Source organism: the organism of the source record quoted next, unplaced genomic scaffold, assembly GCF_019419815.1.
Source record: "Pyrus x bretschneideri cultivar Hongxiangsu unplaced genomic scaffold, Pyrus_bretschneideri_v1 Contig15, whole genome shotgun sequence".
Taxonomy (NCBI): domain Eukaryota; kingdom Viridiplantae; phylum Streptophyta; class Magnoliopsida; order Rosales; family Rosaceae; genus Pyrus; species Pyrus x bretschneideri.
This window is the reverse complement of record NW_025999446.1, coordinates 6,733,979-6,759,489: the sequence shown is the minus strand read 5'-3', so window position 1 is coordinate 6,759,489 and position 25,511 is coordinate 6,733,979. Positions and strand designations below refer to the sequence as shown.

At 37.6% G+C, this 25,511-nt stretch overlaps 2 protein-coding genes across 2 annotated transcripts; both read right to left on the bottom strand.

Moving 5' to 3' along the window:
• Positions 1–3,226: 3,226 nt before the first annotated feature.
• Positions 3,227–8,362, bottom strand: LOC103952455 (hydroxyproline O-galactosyltransferase HPGT3). The gene is made up of 12 exons (XM_048580506.1): positions 8,008–8,362; positions 7,757–7,817; positions 7,316–7,368; positions 7,033–7,220; positions 6,454–6,514; positions 6,223–6,295; positions 5,747–5,870; positions 5,572–5,659; positions 4,845–4,895; positions 4,148–4,219; positions 3,875–3,987; positions 3,227–3,628 (listed from the first exon to the last, which is right to left on the bottom strand). The coding sequence occupies exons 1-12, from the start codon at positions 8,130–8,132 to the stop codon at positions 3,606–3,608; spliced, it is 1,032 nt and encodes a 343-aa protein (XP_048436463.1). The 5' UTR covers positions 8,133–8,362; the 3' UTR covers positions 3,227–3,605.
• A 450-nt stretch (positions 8,363–8,812) lies between these two features.
• LOC103952454 (ER membrane protein complex subunit 7 homolog) lies at positions 8,813–11,253 on the bottom strand. The gene is made up of 7 exons (XM_009364036.3): positions 11,043–11,253; positions 10,893–10,939; positions 10,226–10,334; positions 10,007–10,070; positions 9,795–9,911; positions 9,592–9,700; positions 8,813–9,133 (listed from the first exon to the last, which is right to left on the bottom strand). The coding sequence occupies exons 1-7, from the start codon at positions 11,135–11,137 to the stop codon at positions 9,042–9,044; spliced, it is 633 nt and encodes a 210-aa protein (XP_009362311.1). The 5' UTR covers positions 11,138–11,253; the 3' UTR covers positions 8,813–9,041.
• Positions 11,254–25,511: the final 14,258 nt, after the last annotated feature.

The following is a 25,511-nucleotide window of genomic DNA, read 5'->3' as shown; positions in this document are numbered from 1 at the left end:
GATGTTGGGAGTAGTATTAGAGCTCTTAAAGCCCTGGGTCCTGATGGTTTGAGTGTGGCATTTTTTCGTGGTTGCTAGGACCAAATTAGGGACTTTGTTTCCTGTTTGATCAAAGATTTTTTCCAAAATGGTTCCATCTTAAGACTCATAAATCATACCAACATCGTTTTAGTTCCTCAAATAGATAATCTGGATACTATTAGTAACTATAAGCCTATTAGTTTGTGTAATGTTAGTTATAAAATTATCACAAAGAGCATCATTAAGTGACTAAAACCTTTGTTAGATCTTTGCATCTCGCACAATTAAGGTGCTTTTGTTCCAAGTAGAGCCATTCGGGATAATATTCTTATTGCTCGCAAAATGTTTGCTGGTTTCAATAGGATGAAAGGAAGAACTAGAGCTATGGGTGTCAACCTAGATCTGGAAAAGACATATGATTACTTAAACTGGGATTACATTCGATATGTTCTTTTTAGATTTGGTTTTGATAATCATTGGGTTGAATTAGTTATGGAATGTATTACTTCTCCTTCCTTCTCTGTGCTTATAAATGGGCGACCTCATGGTTATTTTTATTCGAAGCAGGGAATTAGACAAAGGGACCCCTGTCCCCTTATATTTTCATCATTTGTATGGAACAATTAATTAGACACCTCAATACCCTAACAAATCATCCGAAGTCTCATATTGGTATTTTGTCCTCATCTAGAGGATTTAAAATTTCAAATCTAGTGTTTGTTGATGATTGTGTCCTGTTTACTAAGGCCACGCCAAGGGGTGCGAGGAATATTCTTCAAATCCTTAATATGTTTTCTAAAGCGGCGGGCTAACAAATAAACTTTCATAAGTCGTCCTAGTATTTTTCCAAGAATACCACTTCTACAACTAGAATTGATATTGTTAATATTTTACATATTCAACATAAAGCTACTGTTGGTAAGTATCCAGGAATTCATAATATTGTTTTCTGGAAAGACCAAGTTAATGGTAATGAGTTACTTAAGAGGGTTAAGCGAAAATTAGCTGGTTGGAAAGCAAGCACTCTTTCGAGAGCGAGGAGACTTACTTTAATTAACTCTAATTTAACAGGTATGCATTATCATGTTATGTCTTGCTATAAGTGTCCTGACAAGATTGTCAATAAGCTTAATAAAGAGTGTAGGGATTTTTTATGGGGTAAGGACAAGAAAATCTTTCTAGTGGCTTGTGATTCAGTCTATGCTCCTAAGAAGATGGGAGGTTTAGGAGTTAGAAGACTAGATCATTTTAATAATGCTTGTCTCACTAAGTTGGGTTGGAAGGTAATGACTGAGGAGGATAACTGGTGGGTGAAGTTAGTAAAAAGTAAGTATCTTAGAAAGTAAAATTTTCTAGATAATAAAATTAGACAAAATCATTCTTTTACTTGGAAAGGTATCTTGAAAACTAGGGATGTTATTCTTAAGTGGGTTATGGTAAGGACATTTTGTTATGGTCCCACAATTGGGTTTTTCCTTACCTGTTGTTCCATCTCTTACCCAACATTGACAACCAAAACATTAATTGGGACTTGAAAGTCAATAAATTTATTGATAATTATTGTTGGGGTATTATTGTTGGGGTAGGAGAAAACTTTCGCGAGTGGTTAGTAATGAAATTGTGAGGAAAATTTGTAATATTACAATTCCCTTGCAGGATTCCAAAGATGTGCTTGTTTGGGGTCCAAATACAAATGGTAAGTTCTCTGTTAAATTAGCTACTTGGATCCAGAAAGGGACGCTGACTCAATCTACAAAGCATAAGTTAAAAAAAATTAATAAGATGTGGAAACTTAATATTCATCCTAAAGTTAAGATGTTTGCATGGTTGTTCATTCGTGAAAGACTTCAAACTAGAAAAAGATTAAGTCATATTGTAATTAATAGTGATAAGATGTGTCATTTTTGTAATTCTGTAGACGAGGACTAGATGCATTTATTTTTTTAATTGTGGTGTCACTAACTTGATTTGGGACCTTTGTTCAATTAAGTCAGGCAATTTCACTAATGCTAACTTCAACTCGGTAGTAGACTGACTAAATTCTTTAAAGCATGTTGATAAGGAAGTTCCTAGTGATTTGAGCATGTTTTTGCTCCTTTGTTGGCAAATTTGGAATTACCGTAATATTATGGGGTTCATAAATGTTTTTCCCATCCCAGCAAGATCTAAGTTATTGGCTATATCTATGGGTGAGAGAAATCTTAAGGCCAATGGTAAAAGTTTGAGAAGAAATATTGATGATACTTCCACAATTGTTAAATGGCATCTGCCATATAAGAGTTTTGTTAAGTTAAATTTTGACGGTTTGGTGGCTGGGGACAAGTGACGGTGGGATTTGTCTTAAGGAATCATAATGGACAGATTATTGGAGGTGGAGCTTTAAATCTGGATGGTGCCACTATTTATGAAGTGGAGGCTAGGGCTCTTAGAGAGGGCCTTCTTTTTACTAAGAGGAAGGGCTATACAAAGATTATGGTTGAAAGTGACTCTAAGTTAGTCATTCAGTCATTGTTGGACCGCGGTGCGACGCCATAAAATCTGGTTCCTATTATTGAAGATAACAAGTGGACAGCAACCAATTTTGATTGCATTGACTGGAAACATATTTATAGAGAGTCCAACCTTGTGACAGATGTCTTCGCTCGCCAAGGCCTTCTTATTATTGATTGTCATATTTGGAATCATTGTATTCCTTCATTTGCTCTTCATGTTCTTGAGTTTTCTTTTTAATATATTTTTCTTGATTCAAAAAAAAAAAGAAAAAAAAGAAAGTAGAGCTTTATATAATAGCTCATACACTGATGTGAGCTGCCACGTGGGTACAAACAGCCAAATGGCTAAAACAGAATCCATAAAGAGATGTAAATTGCACTAAAACCCAAGACAATTACAAATTGACCCCCAAATTGGTTACTTGTGACCAAGGTAATCACAATATCATAACATAGCCGGAGGTACAGAAGTTGGTGCCACAAGAAATCTAAATAGGGTTCTACGAACAAGCCCAGTACTCTGATACTTCTATGAGTTTCTTGGGCTTGTCGCAGAACACCTATTTTTTCTGTTGAATACGTTTTTTTTCTGCAACACGTGAACTTTTTTATGCTACAGGTTCTGCAGGAGCTTAAGGATAAAGCCTTGAAGCGTGCCAAGTTAACCGAAGATCAAGTATTGCAAAAAATTGAGGAAAGAAATGCAGTGAGGATGAACAAAGAATATGAAAGATCACATACAATTAGAAAAGATTTAGCTGCTGTGGGGATTGCTCCTATGGACGGCCCAGATGGAACCGCGTGGAGACCAAGCTATCATATATTCACTAAAGAACAGATGAAGTTCATCTTACAAAGTATCATGCTATCACTCACATTCAACAGCTATTTCCTACCACAACGGGCGGTGCAAAAATTCCAGCCGATCTTCACACATGAAAAGAATGATGTGCACATCCACTGCGACCCTCGTAGCAACCCCAGTTGAACATAAGTATGAACATCATGATTCAAACACCATTCTCATGTTCAAGCAAAAGTTGCATGTACAGATCAATTTCTCTTCTACCGAAAGATTTATTTCCGCTTTGATCAAGCCAGAGAACACACCTTGTCTGCAAAATTGGAAGAGTTAAATGGCAATTGTCAACACAAGTTGCATCCATCAAGTCAAATATTTAAGCATATGCTTTTACATCAATTTAAAGTGTCCTTTTCTTTCCATTTTAGTATTTTCTTTCAAGCTAGAAGACCTGAAAGGCATCCATACTTTTATCATTTCAAATTTCCGAAACCGAGGCCAGTTCAAGCAAGATAGGCGACTTTTTATACTAAAAAAAAAAAGGATGGAGTGAATTTACCTTGTCTAATGCTACCGCAGCAAAGGCGGTTGTCATCTATATAAGTGGCTTGGATACCCATCATCCATGAACCCACTGATACATCATCATGGGCATAAGTCTTCAATGATGCACTGCATACGAAAGGAAACAGAAATAAGTCACAGGATAATGAAAGCACAAATAAGTCCAACAAAATCACTCTCCCAAGCCACGATGCAATACAATCTAAGCATATGATCATCTTGATAACATTGGGAACTCTTTTCCCCAGCAATAGCATTGAGAACAAACCTGTTTATGTTGATATACTGAGCTAAGTTCTTGGATAGTATAATGAGGGAACCACCCGCATGTCGGAAGTACCTGAAAGGGAGAGAAGTGGTAAGAATGATATAACCAAATCTACCAGTACATAGAACTGTCAAATTTAAACAAAAATCTTCTTAGCCTGTCGGTATATTGTACATGTTTACCAGAAATATACAGAATGGTCAAACTTGTCAATCTCTTTATAATGCATAATTTGCACTTGGACGGTTATATGTCTTTCTCAATCAGCATTAAAACAATCAAACTGAGAATGTTTTATACTGGACTAGCAGTCCAGACATGACATAACTCTACAAAAAATCAGAGACAAAAACAATCTCTCTAGATATGGGTATTACAGACATCAAACACACACAGAGGCTCTAGTACGGAGCAAATCTTAGGCCATCACATTTCTTTCTATCACCCAATCTCTCTCTAGATATGCGCATACATAGTTACATACATAAACACACACACGAACAGAGGCTCCAGTACAGAGCAAATCTTAGGCCATCAGATTTCTTCCTATCACCATGATTAAAAAAACTCAAATGACCTCCATGTATTGGCACTTTACCAGAGCCAAATCGTGGGTGTGTGTGCACACATCTGGATCAAGTAATCAACAAATAACAAAGTATAGATGAAGTTTTCTTCCATAGGTTCAATCACTTACGATTTCTGATCCCCAAATTTCCACCAGTCAGGTTCATACCAAGACTTTCCCCTGCAGACCAAAACAGTTGTATAACCTTAGACCATCTCCAACCCTTGGGGATAAAGCTTATAAATTTAAGTCAGAAAATTTTAAGCCATAACCTAGAAACTGCTTTTCTCCTCCAACCCTTATGGCTTAAAATTCTAGCCCGAGATTATCACAATGATTTTAGCCTTGTTTTTTTTTTTTTTTTTTTTTTTTTTTTTTTTGTTTTTTTTTGCAGTAACTTTTTTGAAAATAAAATTTATGTAGATTATCCTAATTTATTTGTACGAACATTATAATCTAAAAGTATTTAAATTCTAATAAGTAATTAAAAATCATACAAATACATAGGTATTTATAAAGTTTAAGGTTAAATTTGATTTAAATAACTTTCTTAAATTATTTTAGTCATTAGATTTAATTTTGGGCCGTCAATTTTTTTTCTACCATTAGATTTGATCTCATTTGATCATAGCCGTTAGATTATAAGTAAAAAACAAAAAAATGTTTGAAATATGATGGTTTGGTGGGTCCAGAATAATTTAAGCCAGGCTTAAATCCTTTTTTTGGTTGGGGGGGGGGGGGGGGGGGGGGGTGTGGTGGTGTTTGGTTGGAGATGGTCTTATGGACCTCAAGATCTAGAAATAAAGTGGAAAATAATATCAAGTTGCACAAAGATATAGGATGGTAAAGTATATACTCTTCAGAAATCACATCTCCTGACTTCATGCAGCCGATATAAGCACCTTCTTGAGCACGACGATGTTCAAGAAGTCCAATTAGCCCCTCTGTTTAGGTCAAGAAAAGATATTTTCAATGATGTATGAAGAGTTCTGATGAATAAGTTGGATTCTAGTCTTGAATCGAAGTTGTACCAAGATCAAGATTGATACTGTCATCAACTTTGACATAAAACTCCGCATCCCATTTCTGAACTGCAGTACTGAAGAAGAACTTTGCTTTCTTGGGCATCTCTTCTTGAGCCTCCTCGTGACCTTCCTGATATAACAATATTACAGTTTAGAACTATATATTTTTCTTATCAATAAAGTCTAAGTTATCAAATATATAAGAGGAATCCTACAACTATGATTAGATGTTGAACTTTTAGTTATTACATATTATCAAGGATTCAACGTAATACAATAAAAGCCTAATCACCACATATGGACATAACTTCCACCATGCATCCAATAAACCAACTTCCAAAAATTTAGCTATAGAATTTCCCCGCATATTTTTAATGGGTATTACGAGTAATGTACCATAACATCACAATGTGTGGCTTCTCCAGTCTTGGGTAAAAGATTGAACATATATGTTTTAGTAACCCTAAGATTGTACTGCTTACAAGAATCAAGAAATCCTTTGTCAAATGACTTTCCTTATCAACATTCCGATCTAAGCTATCACCCCGATTGGCACTGCAAGTTAAAAGCACAAAGATTATGAGAAGAGTGTACCCATAGCTATCACAGGTATAACACTTATAGTAGCATAGTGACTCGACCAAGCAAACAAAACAATAATAAGAATCAGGAATGCATAGTACTAATATTGAGATTAAAGTGTGAAGAAAAACCTCCGACCAATTACAAAGCGTATTACTATTCCTCTTTCTTCTAGCTTCCTCAAAGCATCACCTGCAAAGGCCAATAGGATCCAATGGTTGTTAGTAAACCAGTTTAATTTTGACTTAAAATGACTACAGTAATCACGAATCCACATTATCTACCACCACCGCTACATACACAGAAGGTGCCTGTTGTTGAACACTGGGGGTTTACCATGGTAAATTAATTCAGTTAACCTGCAATTGATGCCTGATGTAACCCGATAATTGCACCTTAATGGTTGTCTTAGTATGCATATCTAACAGCTTTAACCTGATTCATACAGTACAACTCATTCTAACATATGTTACTCAAATTAGGCAAAGGGAGTGCCTGAATGAACACTACAGGATTATTAAAAAATACCTTGACTTTCACAAAGGGGCTACTTTTAACAGGATGGAACATAAAACTCAAACCAGAGGAGTGTAAGTAAAAAGATTGAGAATCAATACTTCATCTGAATTCAAGCGATGCCACTGTAAGTTTAGTCAGAGAGAGAACACGTGGTAAATCTGTATAAATTGCCATCAGAAATTCCAACTGACCTTTAGGCATCCAAGACCCTCTAAACATATTTCGGTTCAAATGACTACCAAATCCAGTATAAACTCCAATAACAGCGAGCAATCGGCCAGAAGAAGACACCTTTTGTTGCAAGTGGTTCTTGAGGTACCCTTGACTCTTGGCCAGTGTCAAGTCCATCTCAGCTTTCACAATCCTCCTCTCCAGGTCTCTACAAAATTACAAATCACTACCGTTAATACGGACACTAAAACTACACACAACTCAAATAAACCGATCAAAGAGAAACAAAAAGTAGGAGCATACTTGCATCCAAGCACTGCTAACTTGTCCTCTACCGAGAGAACCTTTGGTCTCTGAAACATCACAGAAGTTATATTGAATTAAAAATAAAATTCACCAATTTTCGCAATTTCATCCTCGACGGTTGGATTAACTTGGGAAATCAAAATCGAAAAAAGCAAAACCTTTATACTAAAGTTTGAAACAAAAGAGCTGCGTGCTCCACTCTACACCCAAGCTCAAATCCTCCTCCCGTGGTTCAGATTAAATTAATTACAATATCGCACGAATAAAAAAAATTAAAAAAAAAATCCAAATAAGGAGGATCCAAAATCAAACCTGCCCTGAGTTCTTCTGAACTCTACAGCCAAGTTTGAAATCCCGCTCCCGTCGCTTAGATCAAATTAATTACGATATCACTCGAATAAAAAATATTCCAAACAAAGAGGGTCCAAAATCTAACCTGGCCAAGTGCTTGTTTAGAAGATTAGAAAGCACTGTTCTGTTCTCCGCATCCTGCCACAACCTGCATTTCCCAAACAAGTGATCAACTTGATAATTAATTACCATGAACTCTTAACACGCGATCGACACTGAATTGTATCAGATCAAACAGAAAGCTCAGGAATTAGAATTTGAATATGAATAGTAAAACTTGAATATTTAAAGCTGGAAGAGTGCATTTTTGGAAACAATTTTGGAAGGAGATAACGTACCGGCCGGCGACGTAGAGCCAAGCGACGCAGGAGAAGAAGGCCATGAGAATGGAGGGCTTGGAGGTCTGAAGCGGCTTCGATCGCCATCGCCGCTCTGATTTCATCATCGTCGGCAAGCCTTCCATCCCGGATTCCGAATCAGCAGAGACGGAAAGAGCGAAGAGTGCAAAGCAATGATTCGGTGGAGAATCGGAGGTGCAGATTTAGTGGCGGATTTACTGATTCGGACAGGGATTCTGAAACTGCATTAGGTTATGCGGAATTTGGAAGGCATCTGAAATCATAAACTTTGAATTTTCCGCGAGAGAGAAAAGGGTAGAGGCTTGGTTGGAAATTTGGAGCGGTTACCTTTTAGGGCCGATTATTTTATTTTATTTTATTTTTTTCAACATTCGATATTATCTAGTTGGGCAGTTCGTTCATAATAAATTATTAATAACGTGGTTTAAATTCATCTTTGACAAAAGTTATATTTAAGATATTTCACTTACCGATGAAAATGAATAACATTAAACTGCAGTACTAAGTAGCCAGCCAGTTTGGTATGGACAATGTTGCCTCCAAGTTTTATAAATCCTTATTTTGTTCAAGAAAATTCTATTTCCTTTTAGTGCAACCGAGATTCACACTAATCCATACCATGAGCAAGAGGTAGGGTTTGAAATCCAAACATAGTGGGTTGAAGAGAAAAGCTCAAAGCCTCTAAGCCTCTAACCACTAAGGTAATTCATCATTTGCTATGTTCTAAATTATTCTAATTTACTTTGACCCCAAAAATAAATAAATAAATAAAAACGTTTCAGAATCAAAGACAACCCTAAACCATCAAATACAGAATCAAAAACATATTACCAACATTATAGCATCACGGTCCTAGCCAAAACAGAAGGAAACAAAAAAAAAAGAGTAAGACCAATTCGTAATATTTCTTGGATTTCTTTCGTAACCGTAAAGATACACAAGCTCCCAGCTTCTGGAGAGGAAAACATAAGTCCTCCATTGCAAAGAGGGTTCCAACTTCTCCACTTTAATCTTTAACTCCTCGCAGCACCAGGTAACAAACTTGCCAGTGAGGGAACGCCTTGGTTTCTCATTTCTTCTTGTGTTCGCCTCATTTCTTCAGGATCTGTTGTCACCATAAAAATTACTTATTCACCAACTCTTACAAATTTATACTCTACCAAAACACACCACCGTCAACAAGCATGATAGGACACAAAAAGGGATGAATATGAACGGCAAATGTAATAATATCAAAACAGATGCCATTCATTCGAACAAAGGTATTACTGGAGGAGATAAAACTGCTAGCGATTTATACATAGAGGGGAAAAAATCAGCAGTTAAAAGTAACAATCAAGTGCATTTTAAATACTGTACAGCCATCTAAGGAGTAAAAAGTAAAAAATTGATGAAGGTAAGAAAACATGCTAGATGCCATTACGGGAGGATTCAGCCTAGGTAACTCTCAAAAGAGAATACCGAGTCCCTACGAATATTATTGATGGAAGTAAATCTAAAGCACACCAGAGTCTCAATCTCATAGATGAAATTTTAAAACCCATACAAGCATACATCACTTACCCATGTTCTCCACTAACTTCGGCATCAGGAACACAACAATTAGCATAAATCCAACCATCAGACCCATGGGGCTCTTTACAAGAGACATTATTGAGAAGGGTTCTCTTATCTGCAATGACACAAACATGACATGCGGTGAAACAGTCATAACGATACAGAAATGTGATGAACATATAAAGAAGAATGAAAAAACCGAAACCAACCTCATAATACTGTTCCTCTCTCAATGGCTCCAAAACAAACTCATTTAGAGGCCTCCTATTCTCAGTCAGTGCTGCCTGAACCTTGCCTGGGTTTCTAGCACTAACATCAACTCGGACCTTAACATTTTTAAGAAAATGAAAACATGGGGATATCAGATTTGTGATCCTTCCATTTCACGACGTATTGAGACAATTATATAGAGGAATCTCACCGGAGAAAAGAAATAGCCTATCGCAGACACTTCGATCAAATGAGTCCCCGCAGGCACATTATGGCTTTAAGCGCACACGTTAAGGAAACGTGGTATACATAATAATCAATATATCATTTCTTGATTCTCTATTACGGGATATAATATCAAACACATACGCACAAGGCACATACAAAAACAGCATTAGAAATATCCTTATCAAGAGAACAAATAGGATACAATGTAAAAAATCCATCAGGCCTCAGAAAGGTAACACTTTGACCACCATTTAGTATGACTTTGATATTTGATATTTTTCCGTAAGGTGCAAACCCTTTCACCCCGTGACCTGCATAAAAAATTTGTGACTTAAAACACATGGGCTACGCACTTGTGTCATAGAAGAAAGAAACACAGTCCGATTAACTAATAGACAGAATGCAACAGTAAAAGAACTTTTTCCTTGGAAGAAATTTGAGTTTAATATCGGTGATTGAAGTGTAGAGGGTAATCCAGACTAACCCTCCCAGAGCAAATCTTCTACCACAAATTTAGCTAGTTCTGAGTCCACACTGGAACCACTCATCCAAGATCAGGGTAAAAATCCATAACCTCACAAACTACCAGAACCGATCAAATTAACAGGAAACCATTCCTATTCCACAAGCCCTTATCAGTTTACATCTATCTCCTCATCCCAATACAACAACAAATCAATCAAAATTTCAGATTTTTCAGTCTTTTTGAATTCACATTCTTATTCTTAATTAACTAACTATTTGATTCGTCTAACATGAAAAATTCACCAAAAACTGCACACTAAATCATAATTTTTCAAACTTTTCTGTAAAAACGAAAGGGTACAAATTACAGTCAACAGGAAGCTAAATTCAATTGAAAGACTTACTGGGTGGGATCTTCACTCTGCCATGAATGGTGTATCCGTCGGCAGACCTGCAACAGATAATTTAATTAGAATATTGAACCAAATTAATTTCAGAAATCGTTGATGAGTCGTAGTTCGTATGGATAAAAGAGAAGAACTTTTCAATCGTACCCGGGAGAAACTGCGAGCGACGAAGAGATGAGCGACAAGCAGAGCTGTAGGAAAAGCACGAGAACCACCGGATTCGATCTCCAGCTCCGCGCCATAACGAAACAGTGAGAAGTTTTGCGAGAGTTTCACGGGGAGAGAGAGAGAGAGAGAGAGAGAGAGAGAGTTTTGAGGATCTGGTGTTACGCAGCTCGCTGTGTTTTTGTTGTAGCCGGCGAAATCAGGTCTGCACTTGTTTATTCTGTCTTAGATGGGCAAATATCCATTAGTTATGGGTAACCGTGATTATCTGCCCATTTAAATTAAACGGTTACGGTTATGGATAATTGTTTAGATAAATAAACGATTATGGGTATAACCGATTACATGTAAAATTTAAATAGGGGGTTATGGGTATTAACCGCGGTTATAAACGGATAACCGTTTACCTATTTATTTTATATATGTAAAATTAACACAAATCATGTTCTCGATCCAATAATACTTAGCACCCAATAAATTAGCAAGGAATTCATCGGTCCTCTCAATAACACTGCTACAGGAATGATGATTCTCATCATCAAGGAATTCGCCAAATTAAGTTAAATTCCTTGTGAGTAAGCGTGAAATTGACAAAAATGCTTTGACAAAAATGTCTTCTAAACAATTTTTGTAACCCAATAATACTTAGCAAATATTATATTTACCTTCATTGGTAACAGTTAAAAATATCGTCCGTAAATTATTATTTCAATTATTGGAATGGTATATGAACTTAAAAAATTAAAATACGGAAATGTACGATGAATGTACCTATAACGGTGTTTAATTGTCAAAAATAAGAAAATTATGACAATTTTTTTTTAAATTTCAAGTTGTTAAAAACACATGTAGACAGTTGAAAAATGGATAACAGTAAAAAATAAATAAAAAAAGATAAACGGGTTAAAAAGGGTAAATAGGTAAACGGGTATTAAACAGTTACGGTTAAATGGGTATGGTTAACCGTTTATAAACGGTTATGGGTATGGTTAACCGTTTATAAACGACTATGGGTATGGGTATAACCGTTTAGGTCATTCCCAACGGGTAAATGGTTATGCTGGTATGAGCATAAACAGTTATGGGTAAATAATCGCGATTACCCACCTGCCATAACCGTTGCCCATCCCTAATTCTAACTCTAATCCGAATGGTGCGGTGAGTACTTCTACGGAATGGAGTGGGATCCTTCTTTCTTTTTCCTTCCCTCCTCTCACATATTGCGTTTTGTCATTAAAAAATTAACATAAAATATTGATATGACTTAATTATAACCGTTCAAATAGGAGAGGAGAGAAATGTAACCGTTTAAATAGGAGAGGAGAGAAATAGAGGGAGAATAGGAGGAGAGAGAGAACCATATCCCTACGGAATAGGATCCGATTCAGATTCTTTTGTGAGGATTTTAGGGATCTGTTCATCTCATTCGTTCATTTGTCATCTTGTGGTCATAAATTATTTTAAATTTTTTATTTAAAATTAAGCACAAACAATACCTAACAAAAATTGACTGCACATTATACGATAAATGACTAAGATGAATTGACCCCTAAAATCCTAACAAAGAGGATCCGAATAGAATCCTCGTCCTACTTCTACATCGCAGCAATGACAACACACCACATGTTAATCATTCTTAAAACCCCAATGTAGGCGACATGGCAAAAATCACAAGCCGCGTGTTCTTTGTTTTTTTTTTTTTTTTTTTTTTTTTTTTTGAGGAATTGAAAATGTTATTACCAAGGCAAACAGCCAAATGAGACAAAGAAATACATACAAAAACTAGCTAATTAAGGGGACAAGGCAAGCCATCCTTGTTCAAGATTCTTACAAACGAAGATAGGAGTCAATCAACCCAAACAGAATACACATCTCCGTAAATTGATACGACACCACAAAATTTGCCGCTTCGTTCCTTGATCTTGGGACCCAAGATCACGTGCAAGATTCCAATGAGACACCAATATCCAGTGCCCGAGAAAGGACATGGACTGCCTCCCAATGTGCATTATCAGTACCACCTTGCAGACTAGAGATGACCTGCTTAGAGTCAAACTCCATGATGACAACGGGCCAGTTCTCTTGTTGGCAAAGAGACAACCTTGAAGTACATCAAAAGCCTTAACCACAACCGCACATGACGCATTGACAACCTGCCTCTTAACAGCAAGACATCGATCCAATGAATCCCGAACCACTACCCCAACCAAACCCTAACAGCTCCCCAGCTTCCAACTTGCATCAACATTGATTTTGATCATGTGATAGGGTGAGGGAGTCCATGAAGGTCGCTGCAAATGTGACGGTGTAACAGGGTATGATTAGGGACTAAGGCGCCAGTATGCGCGAACAACTCTACAACAGAAGATATGGCGTTGATAGTTTGAATAAGGGATAGAGGCTTATGGTAAAAAATAGCCCTACACCAGCCCTTCGAAATATATCAGCAAGTGAAGGCAACCATCATGAGGAAATGTTTCCTCTCTTCCTTACTTCCAGAGCACTCTTGACCCGCCTTTAAGATCCAAGCATCAAGGGTAGTAACGGAAGATCGGTCCACCCTATAATTCAAAGGTCCACCAACCAGACACGAGCTAACCCATGGGCATAAAAGTAAAACATGTTCGACAGATTCCTCCTGCTTGTTGCAAATGGGGCAGATGGAAGAAGTCGAACACTTTCTCTTGAATAAACTTAGTTGAGTTGCTAAAGCTCCCCGAAGTCCCCACCACATAAAATTCCAAACCTTATGAGGGGCTTTGATACCCCAAATGCACTTCCACACCACGAGATCCACATCCCTAGAAGAAAAAGGCCGACGAGTTCTCAAACACAGAGCATTGGCATGAAGCCACCCATAACCGTGTTCAACGGTATATTTACCCCCTACATTTGCCGGCTAGATTAGCAGATCATTTTGTCTGGAATTGCCAATGTAAGTGTCGGAAATGGCTGAACACACCACATTAGAAATGATGTCACGAATATTGTCCAATTGCCAACACCTAGTCTCATGGTAGATAATGGAGGAAACCTATTGGTTGACATCAACAATGGTTTCGAGGGTTGGTGTTGGGTGCCCCAAAGGAATACTAGGGACCTACCTGTCAAGTCAAAGCTTTGTTTGATCACCACTCATTATTTGCCAATGGCTCCCTTTAAAAGTAAATATCTCCCTTCTAGCAAGCTAGACCAAGTCCAAGCTTTGTTTGATCACCACTCATTATTTTCCAATGGCTCCCTTCAAAAGTAAATCTCTCCCTTCCAGCAAGCTAGACCAAGCCCAGGAAGCCCTTCCATTCTTTTTAGCTTCCAAAAACAATACTTGGGGAAAGTATTGGTCTTTTAGAACCCAGGCCCAAAGCGAGGTAGGATTGTGGATTAAACGCCAAAATTGCTTAGCAAGTAGAGCCAGGTTGAACTACAAATTCTGAAAACCCAAACCCCCATCATTTTTTGGTGGCCCCCAAAGCATCCTAACTAACCCAATCGATACGTCTTTTGGTTTCTTTCTACCCTCACCAAAACCTAGCAATGACCGCATCAATATCATGACAAAAGTTGTTGGGAAGTTTGAAGACATTCAGACCTTGTTTGGCAGGTTGAATTGTACTGACTATTTCAGTCAGATATGATAATTTGTACATCGGATAGTACTAACTAAATAATCGGGTGTTTGATGCAGTATCGGACTAATGGCGGATTATTTATATTGCCTTGGTACTGCATCGGATAAGAAGATTTTTCTTTAAGAAAAAATTGATGATAAATGAAAAAAAAATTAAAGAAAAACAAATTTCAAAAACTCATGGAAGATAAAATGGAGTAAAAAAAAGAGAAAAATTAAATAATAATAATTAAATTGTTATAAAAAGGTCAAAGTTAGAGGAATAACCTTTTAATGGTAGGTGCAAGGTAGATGTAAAATGCTACACTAAAACTATAGCACAGGCAGATAACAAATAAAAGCAGAGAAAATAGATGATGGTACTGATATTTTTCTCTCGTTCACTTCTTCTTTTCTTTCCTTGTAACTTAAAAACATGCGGAGTGCTCTATTTATAGAGCAATTCTAAACTGATGCAATTAATGCATTTTGAAATTTTACGACACTTCATCTGACTATACAATCTCTATATATTCAACTTTCACTTTGTATGGGCATTGAAAACTTCTGCCCATGCTGAAGACTTTTGCTAACATACTGTGTGGGCATTCATTGCCATCAGACTTTTCAACACTCCCCCTTGGATGCCCACATATCAACATGAGTTGCCTCGTTAAAACCTTGCTTGGAAAAACACAGTGGGAAAAAACCATAGCGAAGGAAAAAGAGTACAACTTTCCTGGATCGTTGATATAGTGTCAAGTATGCTTATGTTGCCTCGTTAAAACCTTGATAGGAAAAACCCAGTGGGAAAAATCCTAATCGAAGGAAAAAGAGTACAACAAGCATGTATCATGGATACTCCCCCTGATATATATCTCCCCCGGATTCCGTATTCTCCAAATTTAGTTGTTTGGTAAGTCGACGTAATCCGATGCCTTGCACTCAAAACAGCACCAAAACACTCAAAACTGCCTTAAAAACACTTTCTGGGCAGTTTTGAGCACTTTGAGTACTTTGGACGAATTTGGGTAACAAATTGAATCAAAACACTTATAAACACAAACCAAAACACTTTTTAACTAATTTGAACAATACAAAGACTCAAAGGACTCAAAACAAGTTCAAAAGACTCAAAACTGCCTAAAAACACTAACTAGGCAGTTTCTGACCTTAAACCCAAATTTGGACGAAATTAAGTTGTAACTTGACTCAAGACTCTTAAAAACACAAACTAAATTGATTTCTAACTAATTTGGACATTAAAGTAAGGGGGGATTGAGTTTTGGACGAAATTAAACTAATTGCACAGATTCTAATTAAAAACAGAATGTAAATATGAATGTGATGGATTTGAATGAATGGGATGACTAGCTAAGGGGTTCATCTCCACACATGTTACACTTGCATAATAAAAAGATTTCCAATTGCATTTCAATAAACCATGAATTCTCAACACCCCAAGTTAACCGTGATGCACTAATTAACCTTCAAATCTTCCTAACGTTATTGAATTGGATGATTGCATACGACAACCCAAAACATTCCCCACAAGTCCCCTACATGATTGCATAATAGAGATACAAGCAAGAATCATTAAGCATCATGAAAACTATAAGTGTTGACGAGGCATTCGTTACTATGATTGAATGAAACTTATGCCAAGAATTTGTTTAACGCGATTGTTTATAAGCAACCTCCACTACTTGTGAATATAAGTTCATAACTATTACGTGAAACTCACTTATATTCTAGCGTCAAATTCATGCATGAAAATTAAGCGTGCACTCTCAATAAACATACATAAATAGGTTATCAATCAAACAGTTAAACAAATTGAATTCACAACTTATGAAACGTAATTAGAAGTAATCAAATCATATTGCAAGCATAAACATATATTTCGAATCCCCCCCCTAGCCAAGGGGGGGTTTAGTTCCTCATACGTACAAAACAAAGAGAATTGAAATTAAACATTGGAATCGAGGAAAAGAAACACCTAAACATTCCAACAACTCAAACTTGAATTGTATGAACGTTTAGGCACTCTTCTCCTCCTCTTCGTTGTAGCACAAGGTCTAAGGATATGTTTGGAGGGATGGGGAGTTATGGATGGTGTAGAATGATGTGTTTAGGATAGGGATGGATGTAGGGGACCTCAAGGCTTCTTTTTGGGCAGAAAATATGAAGAATGGTGAAGTATGGATGTGTTATAGAGAGGGGATGAATTTCTGGCGTGAATGGTGAATGAATTGTGTATGAATGGGAATGAATGAATTGTGGCTGCAATGGATGCTTATTTATAGGTGAAAAGGAGGGAATATGACAGCTAGGAACTTGGTGGAAATCTGAAATGGTGATGGGAGATGCATGTGGCTGATTTATGCATGTGATTAAAGGGTAATGACAGCTAGGTTATGATGATGAATGCATGTGCAAAGTTGGATGAATGATTATGGGTGCATGTGGCTGATTTATGGTGCAATGATGAAAGGCAAAGTGCATGTGGCTGATTTGTGAAGGGAATGCATGTGGAATGAATGTGTGAATGATGGCAGATTGTGTATGTGAATGATTAGGGTGAATGTGCATGTGCTTTGACAGCTAGGTTGAATAAATTAAAGGGAGTGCATGTGGCTTGGCTGGAATGATTGGAATGCAATCTGAAATGGGATGTGTTGGTGTGAATTTCTGGTACAAAGGGCCTCCTTTGGTCTTCAATTTCGTCCATCTACTTGGCTTCAAGTATATCCAATCCATTTAACGCCCCAAACTACTCCAAAATGCACCAAAATGCACCATTTTGCATACTTTGCCCTTAGAACCTGAAAACACACAAAAAAAGCATAAAGGACTAAAATAACTAAAGAAACATAACGTAAATGCACGAGAACAAGCCATTTAAGTCGCATGAATATGCTCCTATCACTTTCCTGGATCGTTGATATAGTGTCAAGTATGCTTATGTTGCCTCGTTAAAACATTGATAGGAAAAACCCAGTGGGAAAAATCCTAATCGAAGGAAAAAGAGTACAACAAGCATGTATCATGGATACTCCCCCTGATATATATCTCCCCCGGATTCCGTATTCTCCAAATTTAGCTGTTTGGTAAGTCGACGTAATCCGATGCCTTGCACTAACTTCTGAAATGTGCACTTTGGTAGAGATTTGGTGAACAAGTCTGCCAGATTTTCATTTGAACGGATTTGTCTGACTTCAATAACTTTAGCCTTCTGAAGCTCATGAGCACTGAAAAACTTTGGAGATATGTGTTTAGTCTTATCGCCCTTGATGAATCTTTCCTTCATTTGGGCAACACAGGCTGCATTATCTTCATGGATGACAGTTGGATTGTCTGTCTTCGAAGTTAGACCACATGAATTCCGGATATGATGGATCATTGATCTTAACTAAGAACATTCACGACTTGCTTAATGTAAAGCAAATATTTCTGAATGATTTGAAGATGTAGCAACTAATGTTTGCTTGGTTGAGCGCCATGAGATTGCTGTATCTCCATTCTTAAACACATATCCAGTTTGTGAGCAGGCTTTATGCGGATCAGAGAGGAAGCCAGCATCTGCATATCCAACAAGGACCTGGTCATCTGTGGAGTTCTTTGAGTAGAAGAGACCCATGTCTGTTGTCCCACGAAGGTATCGCAATACATCTTTGATACCCTTCCAATGGCGAATTGTTGGAGCAGAGCTATACCTTGCTAACAAGTTAACTGAAAAAGCTATATCTGGTCTAGTACATTGTGCTAAATACAACAAAGCACCTACTGCACTCAGATATGGTACTTCTGGACCAAGGACCAGTTAATCATCTTCTTTTGGACGGAATAGATCTTTCTTAATGTCCAAAGAACGAACGACCATTGGCGTGCTTAGTGGATAAGCCTTGTCCATACCAAATCGCTTCAGAATTTTTTCAATGTAAGCTGGTTGGTGGACCAAAATTCTACTAGCACAATGCTCGATCTGCAGGCCGAGACAATATTTTGTTTTTCCAAGGTCTTTCATTTCAAATTCGCTTTTCAGATATTCAGCAGTTTTATTGAGCTCTTCAGGAGTCCCAACTAGATTCATATCATCAACATATACTACCATTATAGCGAATCCAGAATTAGATTTCTTAATGAACACACAAGGGCAAATAACATTGTTGATATACCCTTCTTTGATCAAATACTCACTGAGACGATTATACCACATTCGTCCAGATTGTTTCAGACCATACAATGATCGCGTTAATTTGATCGAGAGCATACCTCGTGGTTTATTACTTGTTTCAGGCAACTTAAGTCCTTCTGGACTTTCATATAGATGTCAGTATCTAATTCTCCATATAGATACGCAGTGATGACATTCATAAGTCGCATGTCAAGTCTTTCTGAAACCACTAAACTTATTAAGTAACGAAACGTAATTGCGTCCATTACAGGAGAGTATGTCTCCTCATAATCAATTCCAGGTCTTTGAGAAAAACCTTGTGCAACGAGTCGAGCTTTGTATCTTGCGATCTCGTTTTTCTCATTTCGTTTCCTTGTGAATACCCATTTGTAACCCACATGGTTTACACTAGGCGGGGTTTGGACTACTGGTCCAAAAACATTCCATCTTTTCAAGGAATTTAATTCTGCCTGGATTGCATCTTTCCACTTAGGCCAATCCTGTCTCTGTTTGCATTCATCAACAGAGCGGGGCTCAATATCATCACTTAAGATGATTTCAGTGGCTACTGCAAATGCAAACATATCATCGATGATTATTTCATTCTGATCCCACAATTCATTTGTACATGCATAGTTTATGGAGATTTCTTTGCTTTCATGTACTTCTGTCTCTTCAGGGACATATGTCTCATCAAGGACATTTTCTTTTTCTGGAAGTCTAGAATCATGAATTGTGGATGTATCATTCATTTTCTCTTCTTGAATGACTTCATTTGGATTCAGTTGTGCCCTTGACTTTCTCTTTCGAGAGGCTGAATCTTTTGAACCTTAGGGTCTACCATGCTTCAGGCGTGCACCAGATGAATCATTCGCTGCCACTTTATTTTGTCCAACAGGGACAACAATTCTTGCAGGTGCATTTGCAGCTGGTATATGTGATTTTGTCACTTTCATAGCATCATTAAATGCATCTGGCATTTGATTGGCAATGCTTTGAAGATGAACGATCCTTCTCACTTCATTTCACATTGAATGCTGCGAGGATCAAAATGAGACAAGGTGGGAACAACCCATGTCAGCTCTTTCCGTTCTTCTGGAACGGTCTTTTCTCCCCCTAACGACGGGAAAATTGTCTCATCAAAGTGACAATCAGCAAAACGAGCTGTAAACATATCACCTGTCAAGGGTTCCAAATATCTAATGATAGATGGTGAATCAAAACCCAAGTAAATTCTCAGTCTACGCTGAGGTCCCATTTTAGTGCGTTGCAGCGGTGCAATAGGCACATAAACAGCACAACCAAAAACTCGTAAATGGGAAATGTTTGGCTGATGTCCAAACACGAGTTGTACTGAAGAGTATTGATGGTTGGCTATAGGTCTCAATCGAACCAATGATGCAGCATGTAAGATGGCATGTCCCCATGCAGAGACTGGTAATTTGGTTTTCATAAGCAGAGTGCGAGCTATTAACTGAAGCCGCTTGATCAATGCTTCTGCTAAACCATTTTGAGTATGGACATGAGGAACAGGGTGTTCAACATCAATGCCCAATGTCATGCAATAATCATCAAAAGTTTGAGACGTAAATTCACCAGCATTATTAAGTCGGATTGACTTAATGGGATAATCTGGGAACTGTGCTCGTAACTTAATTATCTGAGCAAGAAGTCTCACAAAGGCTACATTCCGAGTAGACAAGAGACAAACATGTGACCATCGGGTAGATGTATCAACCTAAACCATAAAATATCGAAATGGTCCAAATGATGGTTGAATAGGCCCACAAATATCTCCTTGAATTCTTTGCAGAAATGATGGGGATTCAACATCAACCTTTAGTTAAGATGGTCTAATTACCAACTTCACTTGAGAACAAGCTTTGCAAGGGTTATCATTTGAGGCAGCAATGTGTCTGCTCACTAATGGATGTCTATTAGAGTTGGTAATGATCCTACGCATCATGGTAGATCCTGGATGACCCAGACGGTCATGCCAAAGTATGTAAACCTTTGAATCAATGAACTTTTGGTTCATGACAGTATGTGATTCAATTGTCCTTATGTATGTATAATATAATCCACTCGACATACCACGCAACTTCTCCAATATACACTTCTGGGTATCATTAGAGGTAATGCATAGATACTCCACATTTTCTGCACTTTTTGTTTCAATGTGGTATCCATTTAGATGTATGTCTTTGAAACTCAACAAATTTCAAGTAGATTGAGTAGCATACAATGCATTCTGTATGGACAATATTGTTCCATTTGGTAACATAATCTGGACTTGCCCTGAACCTTGAATTACATCTGAAGGTCCTGATATTGTTGTTACCCCTACTTTTGTAGGTATTAAGCTTGAGAAATACTTTCGATCACAAAGTATTGTATGTGTGGTTGCACTGTCTGCAAGACAAATATCTCTGCCATTTCTCATGTTCTGAGAATAACCACAGTTTTTATCCATACTCTTTGAGTAAGAGAATCATAATTAAAAGCAAGTTATAACAAGAAAATTTACATGCCACTTTTATTTAATCTGAAATACTACAAGTTCAGCATAATAAAAGTACATTAATGATTCAATCGGACCGGTATACTTCATTTCCCCTTTCCATAATAAAGTCTGAAACATCTAGATGAGTTGTGTTCAACTGCCCTGATAAGTCAAACACTGGATCAGGTATATCCATTGGTCTAGCCTGGTCGAGAAAGTTGGTCTTGACACCCTTCTCCTTGAGGGAGGCTTGATACAAATCCACTAGATGTTTTGGGGTACAACAAGTACGCGCCCAATGTCCATTGCCACCACACCTATGGCAGACTCCTTCAGAGTTTCTAGGAGCATTGTTCATATGAGCTTTGCCTTTGTGGCGATTCGCATTTTTGAAGCTCGGGCCTGAATTATGCCTCGGAACCTGGTTGTGAAACTGAACTCCATGGTTCTTGCCTTTCCTATTCCATCGACCTCGCTTGTGGCCACGTTCTCGTTTATGATTATCACCACCAGAGGATGTGGCGTTCACTTCGAGGGAAGTAGCATTCACTTCTGGGAATGGTGCAGATCCAGTAGGTCGGGAATGATGCTTTTTCATTAGGAGCTCATCATTCTGTTCAGCTACTAAGAGCACAGATATCAGCTGGTTGTACTCAGTGTAGCCTTGCGCTCTATAATGCTGCTGCAGGAGCACGTTGGAAGCATGAAATGTGCTGAGAGTCTTTTCCAGCATATGCTCCTCAGTAATAATATCCCCACAGAGCTTCATCTGAGAGGTAATTCTGAACAATGCAGAATTGTATTCTGCCACAGACTTAAAGTCTTGGATCCTCAGATGAGTCCACTTATAGCGAGCCCTTGGAAGAATCACCGTTGTCTGGTGATTGTATATGTTTCTCAAGGCATTTCAGAGATCTAACGGATCTTCAACCGTTAAGTACTCGCTCTTTAGCGCCTCATCAAGATGGCGGCGAATGAAAGTCATAGCCTTTGCCCGATCTTGAGAGGATGAGTTGCTCTCTTCCCTGATGGTATCTCCAAGATTCCTTGCTTCCAGATGGATCTTGGTATCCAGTACCCAGGTCAAGTAATTCTTCCCGGTAATATCCAGGGCAATAAATTCAAGCTTCGCCAAGTTCGCCATTTTCTTTTCTGAAAGAAAATGAGATGTGTAAAACTTGCAATAATATATATTCCTGAAGGAATATGATGTTAGAACTTCTGGTTCTTACAAATTTTTCATTTTGATCTTCAAGCCAAAATGATAAGCACTCGAAACTTCTGGTTCGAGATTTTCAGGGTGAATGAGAAGGGCGATTGTACCGCACCATTCTCATTGAAATAATGTAATATAGAATGGGCGATTATTCCGCACCACTCAAGTAATAGGAAAATTAAATATGCAGAGCAGTGTGGGCGATTATACCGCACCACCTAAAATTGCAATAAAATTAAACAGCAGGTAAATTTATAAGCAGGGTAGGGTGGGCGATTATACCGCTCCACCTAAAATTTGCAGTAAAATTAAATCTGCAGTCCAAGATAGGCGATGATACCGCACCGTCTTGGATCGCAGTAAAAATAAATTTGCAGTTCAAGATGGGCGATTGTACCGCACCATCTTGGATTGCAGTGAAATTAACATAAATAAATACTGGGTTAGTAATCAATCTCTACACCAAACAAGTAATCAAAAATGTATGTAACCGTTAGTTGGAGAACTAAGAGCAGGCATGGAGCAAACAGTTCGTTGGGAAGGTATACTGCGCAGTTGAGGCAGAGGAAGAAGATGAACAGTAAAAACCTTAAAGGAAACATTTTTTCTTTCTTTCGTTCGTTCGGCGAAGAGAGATGAGAGAATAATTATATTTAGAGACTTGTGCTGATAACGTGTTATAAAAAGGTCAAAGTTAGAGGAATAACCTTTTAATGGTAGGTGCAAAATAGATGTAAAATGCAACACTAAAACTATAGCACAGGCAGATAACAAATAAAAGCAGAGAAAATAGATGATGTTACTGATATTTTTCTCTCGTTCACTTCTTCTTTTCTTTCCTTGTAACTTAAAAACATGCGGAGTGCTCTATTTATAGAGCAATTCCAAACTGATGCAGTTAATGCATTTTGAAATTTTACGATACTTCGTCTGACTATACAATCTCTATGTATTCAACTTTCACTTTGCATGGGCATTGAAAACTTCTGCCCATGCTGAAGACTTTTGCTAATATACTGTGTGGGCATTCATTGCCATCAGACTTTTCAACATAAAAAAAATTGTTACACCGACCAAAAACCCAAAAAAGAGGAAGAAAAGTCCCAGAAAAGAGGAAGAGCAAAACCAGGCAGCCGCCTAGTACTCACCATCGCCACCATATACCATTGAAATCAAAAGCTCATATTCCATCTCTCTTTGCAATCACTACTGCCAGATTTTCATCTCCAATTCTCCATGGTTTCTAATCCATTGAAATAAAAAACCCATATGAAACTTTCCCAATTTTGAGTTTAATTACCTCACAACAACAAAATTTAACCATCAACTAATCCCAAAATCCAGATGAAATCTCTCAATTATCGATCCACCATCATGGGTGTGAAAACGAAGATGGCGTGGCTGCTGAGCGGCGTGATTGTGGCCACACACATTCAAGGAATTTCAAGATCTTTTCTGTTGTGTTGGTCGGCAGGAGGTCAGGTTTAATTTGCCGGTCGAAATGCTAGAGAATTGTTGTTGAGTCGGAGAAGAAACAGGAAGAACAGCAAATGAATTTTTCAGTGCAGAAGAGTTCACGAGAGAAGGAAAGTGAATGCGACCCGACCAATAATACAATCATTTTGGACAGTATTAGAAAGTGGGTAAACACCGTACAAAATAAGTGGAACCGGTTAAAAAATTCGGTGGCTATTTAATACAAGAGAACACCAAACAACTGGATTCGGATTGTTAATCCTATTCGAACTCTTATACGAGCCTCCAAATGAGGCTTAGACCATCGCCAACCGATGGCTGACCAGATGGTTTGTTTCAGTCCTATGGCCCTCCAAGATTCTTCAAGATATTAATATTTTAATGAACAGTACATGGTCTTATTTGCCTCTGTCTCCAACCAAGGGTCAAAGGGTCATAGGGCTCGTTTTAGTCCTGTCACGAAAAACCGTCTCCAACTAAGAGCCAAAGAGCCATAAGGCTAAACATAATTTATTATTTAAATTTAAAAACTATAATAACTTAAATTCAAATCCAACAACTTAAATTTAAAAACTACAATGATAACTGGCCCAAAAAACCAAAAAAATTAGAACTTAAATTTAATGAATGGTTTAGGTATTTATAGGGAAAAAAAAAATAGAACTTTTAAGAATTTTAAAAAATAAAAATAAAAAAAGCCCAAAAAATAAAAAAAATTGAATACAACGGCTAGCTAACCAGCCGTTGTATTTAAATTTTTTTTAAGCAATCCTGTTAGTAATGCAATATTTTCTGGCCAACCCTTCAGCCCTCTAGCCCTTTCCGATTCTATGGGACCCTCTCAGATTCCACAGCCCTCGGTTGAAGACGGTTTTCGGACGGCCCTCTGGCTCTCTAGACCTTTCGGTTGGAGATGGCATTAGGATAGGCCGGAACCACCTAAGCAACCGTCACACGTTAATCATTTTGAAAAGAGAACTTTAATGAAAAGCTCCCAATACTACTCACTTTAAAGAAAAACCACATTTTTACACTAAAAAGTCAATCTTGGTACTATTCACTTTACCCTTTATTTTGTCGTTATCATTAAAACTCAAAGTTTTCAAACCCTTTTAATTAGTTTTCATTTTTTTAAACCCCAAAGTTTGTACTGACACGTGTTAATCATTCTTAAAACGCCAACGATTTGTACACATTGTTTTTCTTTTTGTCAAAATTGTCAACAAATTGTTAGCACGATGTGCATTCGCATGAAAAATTGATTCGGAAAAAACCGCAGTTAAATCGAATGACATCCTAGTAAATCCCCACATGCAGCCTAGGTGACCTCAATAAATGCATCCGTTAGAGTTCAACTCAGATTAGAAGTTTCGTACCTTTACTGGCTTGTCACGATTTGTTAGCAGTGGCCATTAAAAAGAACGATTTGCGATCAACACAAGACGAATACAGAAACAAACGACACGTGAACA